Source organism: Eretmochelys imbricata, chromosome 4 (assembly GCF_965152235.1).
Source record: "Eretmochelys imbricata isolate rEreImb1 chromosome 4, rEreImb1.hap1, whole genome shotgun sequence".
In the NCBI taxonomy this organism is placed as follows: domain Eukaryota; kingdom Metazoa; phylum Chordata; order Testudines; family Cheloniidae; genus Eretmochelys; species Eretmochelys imbricata.
In genome coordinates, this window is record NC_135575.1 from 22,331,114 (window position 1) to 22,343,397 (window position 12,284).

Here is a 12,284-nt window from a genome sequence, read left to right on the forward strand (position 1 = left end):
GGCTAGATTTTCAATAGTATTTAGCTGCCTAAAGCAGCAGATAGGCACCAAGTGAGATTTTAAAGTGTACCTGAGTAGATTGGGCACCTAACTCCCACTGACTGAAAAATCCCTGTAGATGTCCATCTGCATCAACAGATACTTAAATACCTTTGAAAATCTGCCTCTTAATTACTGAGATCAGAAAACATGACTAGAAATTTGCCATAAATCAATATAGATATATTGAGCTTGCCAGTGCAGAGGGGAGTGGGCGTGCTCTCCTTTGAAGGAGAACATTGGTTTCCGAGAGCTCCAAGTGATCCTCCTGCTTCAGCCACTATGCCTCCTAGAGCTTCTGCTGGGAGAGCGCACCTCCTCTCACTACTCGCCCGCCAACATGGGACCCTGGCTAAAAGGCAGACCGAACACTTTGCATTGTAGTGCTAGTTTTTATAGTGCCTTGAAAAACATCTAGCACTAAAATACTGCAAATAGATAAAAATTTCTTGCCAGCTTAGTTTTATGATTAAAAACTAAAAGTTAAAAGCTAAAAATTAGATACTCTCCTTTCTGATTTATACCACCACTTGACTAAATTACTTGTGAAGTCTCCCCTATTTATATGGGGAAATGGCTTTCTCCAGAAGTAAGAGATAACCCTGATCTCCTTAGGAGAAAGCGGAGAATGGATCTTTTAAGATTCATATTATTTGATTCTCATAAAGAGAGAAGCTGTTATGATAATGTTTCTTTGGAATAGCTCACAGTGCAAACACCAAGGCTAATTAAACCCAGTATTGATGTAAAGGAAACCCTAACTGAAAGAAAGAAATAATACCTCTGTCCCAAATGAAACCCCAACCAGATGTGCAAAAAACCTTTTTTTAAAAAATACTCTCCATTCTAAATCAGGAACTCATCAACCAGTTTCCTCCCTGACTCACTGCCTCATGTTCTATCTTGGTGAGAGCCTGCTGTGCAGGAGCACAGGCAAGATATGGAGAGTTCACCCAGACCAGACCACTATGTCCTACAGAGCTGTGCTCCAGGGGGTTCTACCTGCTTCAGTGCAGAAAAGTCTTGGTGAGTGGACAAGGGAAGTATGGGTGGTTGTCAGTTGGAGCCACCGCTACGTAGATCCACTATCCAAAAACCTCTAAAGCTGGTGTTGTAAAAGCAGCCATGGATTATCTCAACTGCCATTTACGAGGCTATTGGGGATAATCCAGATTCAGAGATTTCCCTCTGTACAAACCACTTACTTGATTGCACATAGGATTTGGCTATGAGTAAGGCTAAAATTTTGTCATGGTTATTTTTAGTAAAAGTCAGGGACAGGTCACGGGCAACAAACAAAAATTCATGGAGCCCATGACCTGTGCATGACTTTTACTAAAAATAATCACACAAGCCATGGGGCAGAGGCACACAGCCCTGGTTTCAGACCACTGTGGAAACCGTGGGGCAGGGGTACACAGCCCCGGATGCAGCGCCCTATGTGGGGCAGAGGCGGGCAGGGACACTGCAGCCCCTCACGTGGGGCAGGGACGCACAGCCCCGGCTGCAGCCCAACATGGAGCAGGGGTGCATGGCCCTGGCTGCAGCCCCTGAGGGGGGCAGGGGTGCCACCTGCACTGCAGGGCAGAGGCAAATAGCCCCATTTGAGCCCCCGGTGGACGCTCTGGGGCTGGGGCACATGGTCCCGATTGCAGCCCCCAATGCAGAGCAGGGGAGCATAGCCCTGGCTCCAGCCACAGCCTCGGCTCCAGCCCCAGCTTCAGCTGTTGACAGCTGAACCCCAAGAAGTCACCGTAATCCGTGACTGCCATGACCTCCATGACTAAATCATAGCCTTAGCAATGAGTCTGCACATATATGTATATCATGTGTATAACTGACTGTAAACTAAACATGTATGGAATATATATATATTGAGTCCAAAAAGTTAAAAGAATGTTAATGGTCAAGTATCTATATGGATGCAAATTTCACTGATGTCTATTGGAGCCAGATGACCTATCATGTAAAGAAAATACTACTGAAACGCAAACTGTCCCCACGCTAACCAAAACCCCATATCCAAGCTTGTGTCTGGATACAAATTCAAAGTGATGCATGCACAAGCCAACTCTGTCAATAAATAGATAAAATCCAAACAATAAGTCAACACCCATCAAATGATCAAATTGTGAGAAGCATGCCAGCCATTTTGAAACTCTCAGTCTCTCCCCTTACTAAAGTCTCATGGCTACTGATCTTTTAAACAAAAGAAGTCTTTAAAAAAGAAAAATACTACGCTGAACAAATAGAAATAGCAGCAATAAATTTTGAACATGAAATTGCATCAAAGGTAAGAACAGATAATTTCTCACACAAAAGCTTATCAGAAACTGTCATTCACAACACTAACCTCACCCACTAACCAACTGTAATTGCCTAAGTCTCGCTCAGTATCTAAATACAGATCTTCTCACTGCATCTTTCAAGAACTATGGATGGCAACTGCTTTTTGTAACAGTATTTTTTAGATCACACTGATCACTATAATGTATGTGGTATTTTCTGCGTGTACAGTAGAACCTCAGAGTTACAAACACCAGAGTTACGAACTGACCAGTCCACCATACACCACAATCAGGCAGCAGCAGAGACCAAAACAAAAACAACAACAACAGAAAAACCCAACCAAGTACAGTATAGGACTGTGTTAAATGTAAACTACTAAAAAAAGGGAAAACAGCATTTTTCTTTTGCATAGTAAAGTTTCAAAGCTGTATTAAGTCAATATCAATTGTAAACTTTTGAAATTACAACCATATCGTTTTGTTCAGAGTTACGAACATTTCAAAGTTACAAACAAGCTCCATTCCCGAAGTGTTCGTAATTCTGAGGTTCTACTGTATATTCCTGTAGAAGTAAATATAATTATGATCCATAACCAAACAGATAAATTCACCAAAGAAAAATATTGCATAGGCCAGATTTTTGAAGACTTCACCATCTATTAACTCATTATTCTCAGTAGCACTTCCTGGATCCTGAGTAATTTTGCAAAATTGGCTCCTTCATTTTAGATGCTTAAAATGGGAACTGAGCTCTTCTAAAAAATCTGACCACAATTGGTCAGCTGGTCACTTTTGAAAATCTGGCTCTCTGTGTTGATAGCTATATACAATAAGTCTGTTTGAACTCATATTCCTATTATTGCTACCTTCATCCTCTTTTCTCACTTAAGTCTTGTCTTAGATTGTTAGCTTTTCAAGGCTGAAACCTTGTTCCCCCCGCCTCTGTTTTTTTTAAAAAAAAAACAGTGCCTGGTACAATACGGTCCTGAGCAATTCAATACAGCAATTCATAACTACAATAATATTTCAGCTTCGATCTTCTTCAGGAATCTCTCTCACACACACGTACCCCGCTTCAAACTAGAGCCATTTTCATGCCAGAAATAAACTGTGTCACTTTCCTACTATAGAAAATAAATGTTCCAACACTGGGGGAAATAAAACAAGTCCAAGTGAGAATTAATATTTCAACAAAGAATCCTTGAAGGAATGAGTGTGGGTGTCTGTCTGTGTGATGTCAGTCTGGGTTTCAACCCCTATTATCTGTGTAAGGCTCTCATTTAAATCTCTCATTTAAAAATAACTGAGTTCACATAGTGTTTCATGTTTTGCTTCCATTACATAGTGCACAAAGTGCATTTCCTATCATTGTACTGAAATCTTATGAGATTTTGTTAGCCAGACCTGAAACTAGAGTTTGGGAACCACAAGAGGTTTCAGAGGTTCTGTCTAGTTTTCGCAGCTTCCAAGAGTTCAGACTTGACTATATCCTAAGGTCCTTACTCTTTTTTTTTAAATTAAGTCCTTACTCAAGCAAACTCTTACTGACTTAATTAGGAGAAAGAACTGAGTAAAAACTGAGGAAGAACCTCAGGATTTGATTAGACACATTTTCTGAAACATTTTGGTCTGCAACTCAGGCTGGAAATATGTCAAAAGCTGGATTTCTCTTTCATGAGATTGCCTAGTTTTGATTATTACATTTGGTAATAAATCTGGGAGACATATTCTCATTTTGATGCATAACTTCCATTAACACTAACTGAAGTCATGTGCATACAACCATAGCCCTTAGGATGAGAATATTACCTTGACATCTATGTAGAATTTAGGACTTTTTCCAAAGTCACCTACAAATAGCTCATCAACAATAAACATCAATTAGTCTACAATCTGTCCTCCATGTTCTTTAATTTCCATGCAAGCTTTAAGAGACCAATAGACCCAATTCAATGGCTATTCTGCTTTGGGATGCCTAGATATTTAAACCTGCCTTTTCTTCAAACTTGCCAGCAGCTCTCAATCTTCTGTGTTTATTGTGCCAGTACAATTGTGGGTTCCTGTTCCAAGCTACAAATGAGACAGCCTCATGGACCTACAGAAAACCAAACACAATAGCCATTCCCTTTAGCGATTACAAAGAAATAAAGATTTATATTTCTAGAGAGAGAGATACCCCTTTCAGCTGGAGGACTTAATATCATCAGAAAGGCCCTAAGGCGCTGCAAGAAAAGTTTTGTTAAGAAGGCTTTTGATGAGGTTTCTGCTGCTGCATAAGTGCTTTTCAGGGACTTACTGTATCAAGAAGCTTGACTGGACCTGCCCATTCAAACAGTTTGACCAAACAGAGGAGGAAAAAAAGAACCTCAGACACACGCACAATCCAGGCTTTCTGACACTGAAAACTCTTATTATTCTTCTTTGGTTCAGATCGATTAACAAATAAATATCTTGGGAATGAGTTTATACACTGCATTTTTTCTCCCCCTCCCGCAAGTCACCTGACAAAAAACTCCCCTCTCCACCCCCAAAGAAACTAGGGTGATTAATGCTGGCTTTGAAAGGGTCACAGTAAATTAACTTTTTGGGGGAGGCAATTTCCAATGATGTAAAACAGCAGGTCTATCCCACAGTTTGCCTCAGGCTTTGGGTGGAGAGCCATACAAATCATCAACTATCTTTTTTCTCACATCTTCAGATGATTTTAATGAACCTTTGGATGGTGAAAGATTTCCTTCTTAATATTCTCTGGCTATCCGCTGAAAAAGAACAATCGGACACTAATAAGGGTGACTTTGACATAGCCAGATGAAAGCACCACAGTAAGAGTTGTGTTGAAAAAAGTTTGGGATTTATGTTTTTTAAATGGATTGTTACGAATAGGCAGAAAGACATGACTGTAGCATCCTGTTTGTTGATGGAAAAAAAGAGCTGCAATCAACTATCGTATTACATTTTTCCTTTGCAATTGTTTTTTTTACAGTTTTCCAGTTGATTAATGAACTAAACTGAATCTGATCTCTTGTTCATTGACTTCAGAAACACTCCCAGTGAATGCAATGGACATTGGATTGGGCCCCTGAGATTTGATAAATAGTTGAATTAGGCATCATGTACCTTAAGAAAGTCGGAGAAAACAGCAACAGAAATTGATAAAAATTAACAATGACTCCTTGATACCACCATAAAACTGGAAAAGCCACAATGATCTGCTAGCTGCAACTTGAAGGTGCACTACACCCTTAACTTCCATTGACTTCACTGAATGTGGAAGATACCCGGTACTTCACAGGAAGCACTCAGCACCTTTTAGGATGAGACTCCAAAATCAACTAAAAATAATTCTAAACAGTGATCCAAAGTCTCTTTTTGTGTGTGTGTGTCTCAGGTTTTCACATTCCAGTCTACTTTAATCAAGGAGAATACAATAGCAGCCATTAATATCTTTGCTATTTTCTCCTTGGCAAGTAGGAGATAATAATATCTGCAGTATTCCCTATTGAATGCACGTGGGGGAAAGTCATATATGACTGTTGTAAAGTCCCAGTTCTGCAACTGGATTCATTTGTACACCCGTATGTTATTGCCTTCCATGGGGCTCCTTCCACATAAATCCAATTGCAAGATCCATATGTAACTTTGTTAAACACTACATGAATCACTTGAGAGTCAGCAAAAATAATTAGTGCCTATGACCTTATGTCTATGACCTTATGTATTTAAAAATAGGGTTTTTTAATCCATACTAACTGCCAATATCTTCTGATGCCAGATTTTTATGGTTTCCTTCTGTCAACCTGTCATAATTAATCCCCCTTTTTGGAAAACAGAACATGTGTTATGTTATTGCATTTTTATTCTGATGGGCACAAATACATTTCCCCACACGTCTCATATACCCCAGGCAGGTCCTCTAGCTTAGCCTTTGCCAAGTCAAAAGCCACCCCCTCCTTTGTTTTCATTTTCTAATATTACTTTCACCGCCTCAGAGGTGGTAAAAAGAATATCATCCAAGCTTAGATGATCAAGACAGAGAGGGACACAGACCTCATGCAAGTGAAGGAAAGTCCATTTTCAAATCAACAGGAATCTGATTTCAGGAAAATTTGGAGATAAAACCAGATATACGGTTGTTTTAAAGTGGGCAAGTGAAAAAATTTTAGAAAAAAAAATGTTGTATCGACTCAACTTTGAGCCCATACAGCATCGAGATGAATCCATATCAATGATGCATTAGCGAGCAAAAGATTATGATGTCACCACAAACATCATGAAGTTACCATTTCCAAAACAGTAAAGCAGAAAAACAGATTTACAGGATTGGACAGGCCAGGACAGGGTGTTTTGTTTTTTGTGTGAAAGGGTAATCAATAAGGTATGCTAAACATTTGTTTTCTGTATTCTTTCTTATATGGCATACACACTTTTTACATAAAACAGGAGGACTAAAGATTTTAAAATAATAATAAAAGAAGAAGATTGGATTGAAATAATTCAGCTTGTATCTCTTTTTCCATTTTGATTTCTTTATTTTTTGTTCATTTCATGAATTGGGTTATTCCCCCTCAAAATTACTCATACCTCTTATATTCAACTTTTTGCTTCTATCCTTACAGTCCTGGTATATTTATTATATGTTTAAGAGGGGATGGGATGAAGGAGAGGAATAAATAAATAGGTGAAACTGCAGCAAATGGCACAAGGATACAGTCCCTTCCCGGAAAGAGGATTTTGTGGCGAACCATTTCTCCCATAATGCATCCCACAGACCATATATCCACTAGAACAGCAGAGACAGGGAAGTGTAGAAGGGGGAAAAAAAGCAAAGTTAACTAAGACACTTCACTCCTAAAGGAGGGGAAAAAGAGCAGGTTGATCAGAATAGTACAGTTTTTTCTCCTCCCACCAAACGCTAAAATAAGTAAATAGATAAAAGCACCATCAGGCTCAGTAAAATTGGAAAAATATTTGAAATATCAGCGTTGTCAGAGTTTTTGTTACACTAACTGAAATAAAAATATGCACCTTTTTTCACAGGAAAACCAACAGAGGTTTGTCAATACAGTCTCTTTCTGATTCAGGCAACATGAAAAATGCACCTAGACCCAATGAACTCACAAGCAGGCTTCATGTGTTGGAAACTAATCAGCTGAAAGCATGTCTAATCTATGTTAAAACCATCCAGGGGGTTTCAAAGGAGGGCTTACTGCTATGCTTTCTAATACACGTGAAAAAGGAAGGCATGAATTTGAAGGGGAGCTCTCTCGTTTTACCTCATCCTGCTCCTGAGATTGTGTGGAACCCACAGGGTAAAAAGACACAAAGCTAGCCAGAAAGTAAAAACAGAGACGCAATCCCAGCTGTGTTGGGTCTGCAAGGACAAACTGCACTTAGTGGGTGGGAAAAATACAATGGCAGAGAATAAAAACCCAAATCTTTACTTTAAAAAAAAAAAAGATAGTGATCATCTGGAATCACCTCCTACTTGGCCTTTTGGGCCAGTTTATGGGTTTATTACTGCAGGACTGAATCTGAACCTGCAGTCCTCACTCACACTAGCTGTCCTAACTGGAACAAAAGTAAGGACTGCAGGTCTGGACACTATCCTACAGTCACTCAGTAGTCCAAACTCCTGCTGCAAGATCCATCTCTATGTAGAGGAAAGAACACAAAGTCTGGAATACACTGCCTATCCTGGATACTGTATAGGTATTGAAATGCAGAATGCTGCATAGAGTGAATACCAACATATCTTATGAAGGTTTCTATGCTTCCATGCTTCCCATCCTGACTTCACGTACTGGATGCAGTGTGCACTGTTGTTCATCTGTTTGGTTTAGGTGGGGTTTTTCTTCCTTGAAATTGTACAAGGAGGGGGAAAAAAAGACAGATACTTGAGGATACAGAGTGCAAAGAAAGAAAGGATCAGCACTCTGAATGGTGAAGAAAAATCTATTTTCAAGAACATGCCATATTTTCCCAACTTCAAATCCTTGTTTTACGATAATTTTTTGTAATGTATAACCAATTTCTCCTCTTTTTCTTCTCCCTTTTTCCTCCTTTAAAAAACAAAATAAAAACAAACAAACCAAAACTTTTGTTTTTGTTGGTAAAACAAAATAAGAGTGAAATGTTTCATCTGGGAAAGGAGGGTAGAGGTACTGGGGGCACAGGACAGCTAAAGCATGCCTGAGGTGGGGTTAGAGTTTTCTTCTTTGTGGTAATTTTGGGTCCTTCCAAGGTAAGTGCAGCAAAATGGTGCAAACTATGCATCGTTAGCCAATCAGGTGCAGAGAGAAAATGAAAGCAGTGAACAATCTTCATAGTCAGCATACAAAGTGGGGAGAAAAAAGTGGGGAAGCTCACGTAGTACAGCAGCACAGGCTTGAGCAGAGGTGCAGAGAACAATCTTTCCCATTGACTTCACTGAGACCTGGATCAGATCCCTCGTACACATCAGCTCCTCAGATTTGCTGATCCATGTTTCCTTTATTCATTGTTTTCAAATTTATTTTATTTTTTTAAATGTTTGCCTATTTTATCTTGCTCAATTGAAAGAGAAAAGCTCCTTGCTCTCTTTGAACCTGATCCATGGCCCATTGACATTAATGGGAATCTCTCCATTAACTTCCAGGGCACTAGATCAGCCCCTTTGAGGGTTGCACACATTCTGAGTACCTCCGCAAATCTGTCTTTCACTTGATGACAAAAGTTCCCCAAAATTTGTCCAGATGCCACAATAATAGCATGAAACCAGAGGAAATTTCTCTGCTGTGTCAAACACAGCAAACTCATTAACAATTCCATTTTGTGTGAGAACCACACAAAGCCTGAGCAACTCATTTTGGAATAAAAAGAACCTAATATTTAGATTAGGTAATGATGACATGTGTGTTGATCCCAGTAAAGATTTTTGGAGGCACTAAGTTTATGAGAAAGCCAGGGTGAAACATATTTAGCACTTGTGCTCATTTTTTCCTAATTACTAACTACCGTATTAAAACCTGCATTGTGAATCCATGAATATTACCAGCAATTCATGTAATGAAATAGCTTACAGATGTGTTATGAGCATGCCTGTATTATCGCTTGAGTAAAGAAATCCATCTAAAAAAACAAGCATACAAGGTCATTGTCCGCTGAAGAATGCTGTCAGTATTACTTCAAATTCTACTGCATGTTAATTTGGTTCTCCAACTTAAAGTAAAATAGTTTTGAGCTTCTGCTACTTTCCCATTACATTGGTCATTGAAAAGATCTCTTCATCTAACAGGGAGATTGCTTTGGCATCAGAAATAGTATAATAGACTTTTTTCCACTACATTTCCTACTCTTCTTTCCAGCCTGGTCTACCTGACACCTAGACAGTTATAATGTTCAATTATGTTATAGAACAAGACCTACATATTTGATAATGCTTTCCCTTTATCTCTCCTACAATGAACTCTTATAGGCTCCTCTATGAGCCTATAAGAGGTCATATCCTCTGTGATATGGTAGCTCTACCTTCATCCCAGAACCTGTCCAATGACAGAAAGAGACACCACCAGTAGATTTTTCACAGCAGAGCCCTCTACCTACAGCTAGAAGGATTACATACCAGTGAAACAGCAGAAAAGTAGTTCAGTTTCCTCCTCTTCCTCCCTTCTCTTTCCACTAAAGATGGGCTCAAGCTGCACAATTGAGCTCTAGATCTTGTATACCTAACAGCAGGTTGTTAGAGTCTGGGATGTTAGTTCAGCCTATTATACATAGAGAAGCTACTCTTGAGATTCAAATCTGGGTCTGCATCTTGAAACATTTGGGAATGTTTGGATTCCAAATTTGGTTTAGTCCCATCTCTTCTTTCCTCCTCACTAGAAGAGGTCTGAGACTCAGAAGAGCTGGCATTAGATTATTTCATCCATTTGGCAACCCTAACAATTCCCATAATGTTTCTGGGTCACAGCAGCCTTTATGGGTACACACTTTAGTCAGAAAGGGCTTCTTCAGCTGCTCAAGGGAGCGCTGGTCAATCACAGGTTGTTAATTTGCGATATACCATGTAGTTAAATTCAATGCAAATTGCACCACAAGTACCATCAGTTATTGCAGTTTGATTGTAATACTGGGAAAAGTCAGATCTAATGTTAAAATTTAAAATGTTAAAATGTTTAAATTCAAGGTGTTCTTTACTGCAATTATTTCCCTCTCCTTGTGCCCATAAATTGTCAAAGTAGCCCTCGCCCTGCAGGCCACATAGTCTTTGCTATTGAGGTTCAGCCCTACCATTCTCCTTGTAGCCCATTCCCAAGATGACCTCTGGTGCTCTGTAATAACGTGTCACCACATAGGGAGTCATCATGAAGCTGGTGCCTGCAGTCCTGGCCAGTCCAAAGTCCAGAATCTTCAACGTGCAATCGGACTTTACCACAATATTACTTGGTTTTAAGTCCTGCAAGAGAGACAACGGAAAACAGACATGACTGCCATCTATGCACACTGGCGATCTGGATCCATGCTTTGGGTGGACCTCTAAACACTTCACTGCTCCACAGCTGCATGTGCAGTCATCCACTTTTTAGCCTGCCTCTGAATCCTGTTGTTGCTTTGGCACACCCTATTGGAACGTGTGCTCTAGTCTTATAGTCCAGATCCTTCAAACAGCTTGCTTCCATCAAGGATGCTGCTGATAAACTGGAGAAATTTCAGAGAAGTCAGGGAATGATTAAATGCTTAGAAAACATGCCTTTCCCAGTGACAGCCTGAAGGATCTCCATCTATTTTGCTTAACAAAGAGGAGACTGAGGGATGACTTGATCACAGTACTTCTAGTACTTACATGGGGAATAAATATTTGATAATGGGCTCCTCAATTTAGCCAACAAAGATATAACATGACCTAATGGCTGGAAGCTGAAGCTAGAAAAATTCTTACTAGAAATAAGGCATAGTTTTTTAACAGTGATGGTAATTAACCATTGAAACAATGTACCAAGGGTCATGGTGGATTTTCCATCAGTGATAACTTTTAAATCTAGACTTTTTAAAGATATGCTGTAGTTCAAAAGTAATTATTCTGAGGAGTTTTATAACCTGTGTTATACAGGAGATCAAAGCAGATGATCACAATGGTGCCTTCTGGCCTTCGAAACTATGAATACTTTTCTCTGGATGATGGAAGCATTCTGCTGTTAAATTAATAGCTCTAAAAGGCTTATAGAATCAGGGTGATGAAATATTTTGTTTGTTTGCACTTTATTCTGAGTGGGGCAGTGCCCACTGTGCCATAAAAATTACTGTTTTTTGAGCAGAGGTTCCCAGGCTATTTTCATAATGTGGAACACATCTTAAGAGAAAGGTTGTCTCATGGACATTTTCCCATGCATTCAGGGTCAGCTGGACCACCTCCCATCCTGTTCACATTTGCATGGACCATTTACTCTAGTATCAACAATTGCACAGACCACCTATCTTCTCATTCACTCCTGTGGCAACTACCGCAATTGCTTACACGGAAAAATAATGTTGGGAATGTACTTAACATATGTTTACCAGTCTTTTCATGCATTTAAGCAAATGAAAACAAGGAGAACCAATTAGATATGACCAGACAGTTCTCCGTGGAACCCCACCAAATGATTCATGGACCACAGTTTGGACACCATCAGTTTATAGCATTTTAATGCACTATGGGTTACATGAGTTTAAACTGTCAGCCTACAGACAGCTAGTGACAGTTTTAGGAAAAGTGAAGTTATCGCCTCCTTCTCCAATAATCATAATCACTTGTGTGTCTTATACTACCTAGGGCTCATTCCCCTTTTCCTTTTCTCTTTTTGATTATTAACTTGACAAACGTCCTCATCCCTAACATACAACCATGCAGCTAACTTGCCAGACATGTAGGCTGTTGACAGATAAGTTTCAATATTTACATTCAGAAGGCTGGGTCTTGATGAAGGGGTTGACTCACAA

General features: G+C 39.5%; 1 protein-coding gene across 5 annotated transcripts in view; it reads right to left on the minus strand.

Moving 5' to 3' along the window:
* Positions 1-12,284, minus strand: part of MAPK10 (mitogen-activated protein kinase 10) — a 118,518-nt gene that overhangs the window by 57,227 nt on the left and 49,007 nt on the right. For 4 of the 5 annotated variants that reach the window (XM_077814368.1, XM_077814366.1, XM_077814370.1 and 1 more), the window contains one exon: positions 10,596-10,761. In XM_077814368.1, the coding sequence (XP_077670494.1) occupies positions 10,596-10,761 (166 nt within the window). Of the gene's footprint in view, positions 1-7,035; positions 7,108-10,595; positions 10,762-12,284 lie in introns of all 5 variants that reach the window. The other variant, XM_077814367.1, reaches the window with a different exon arrangement.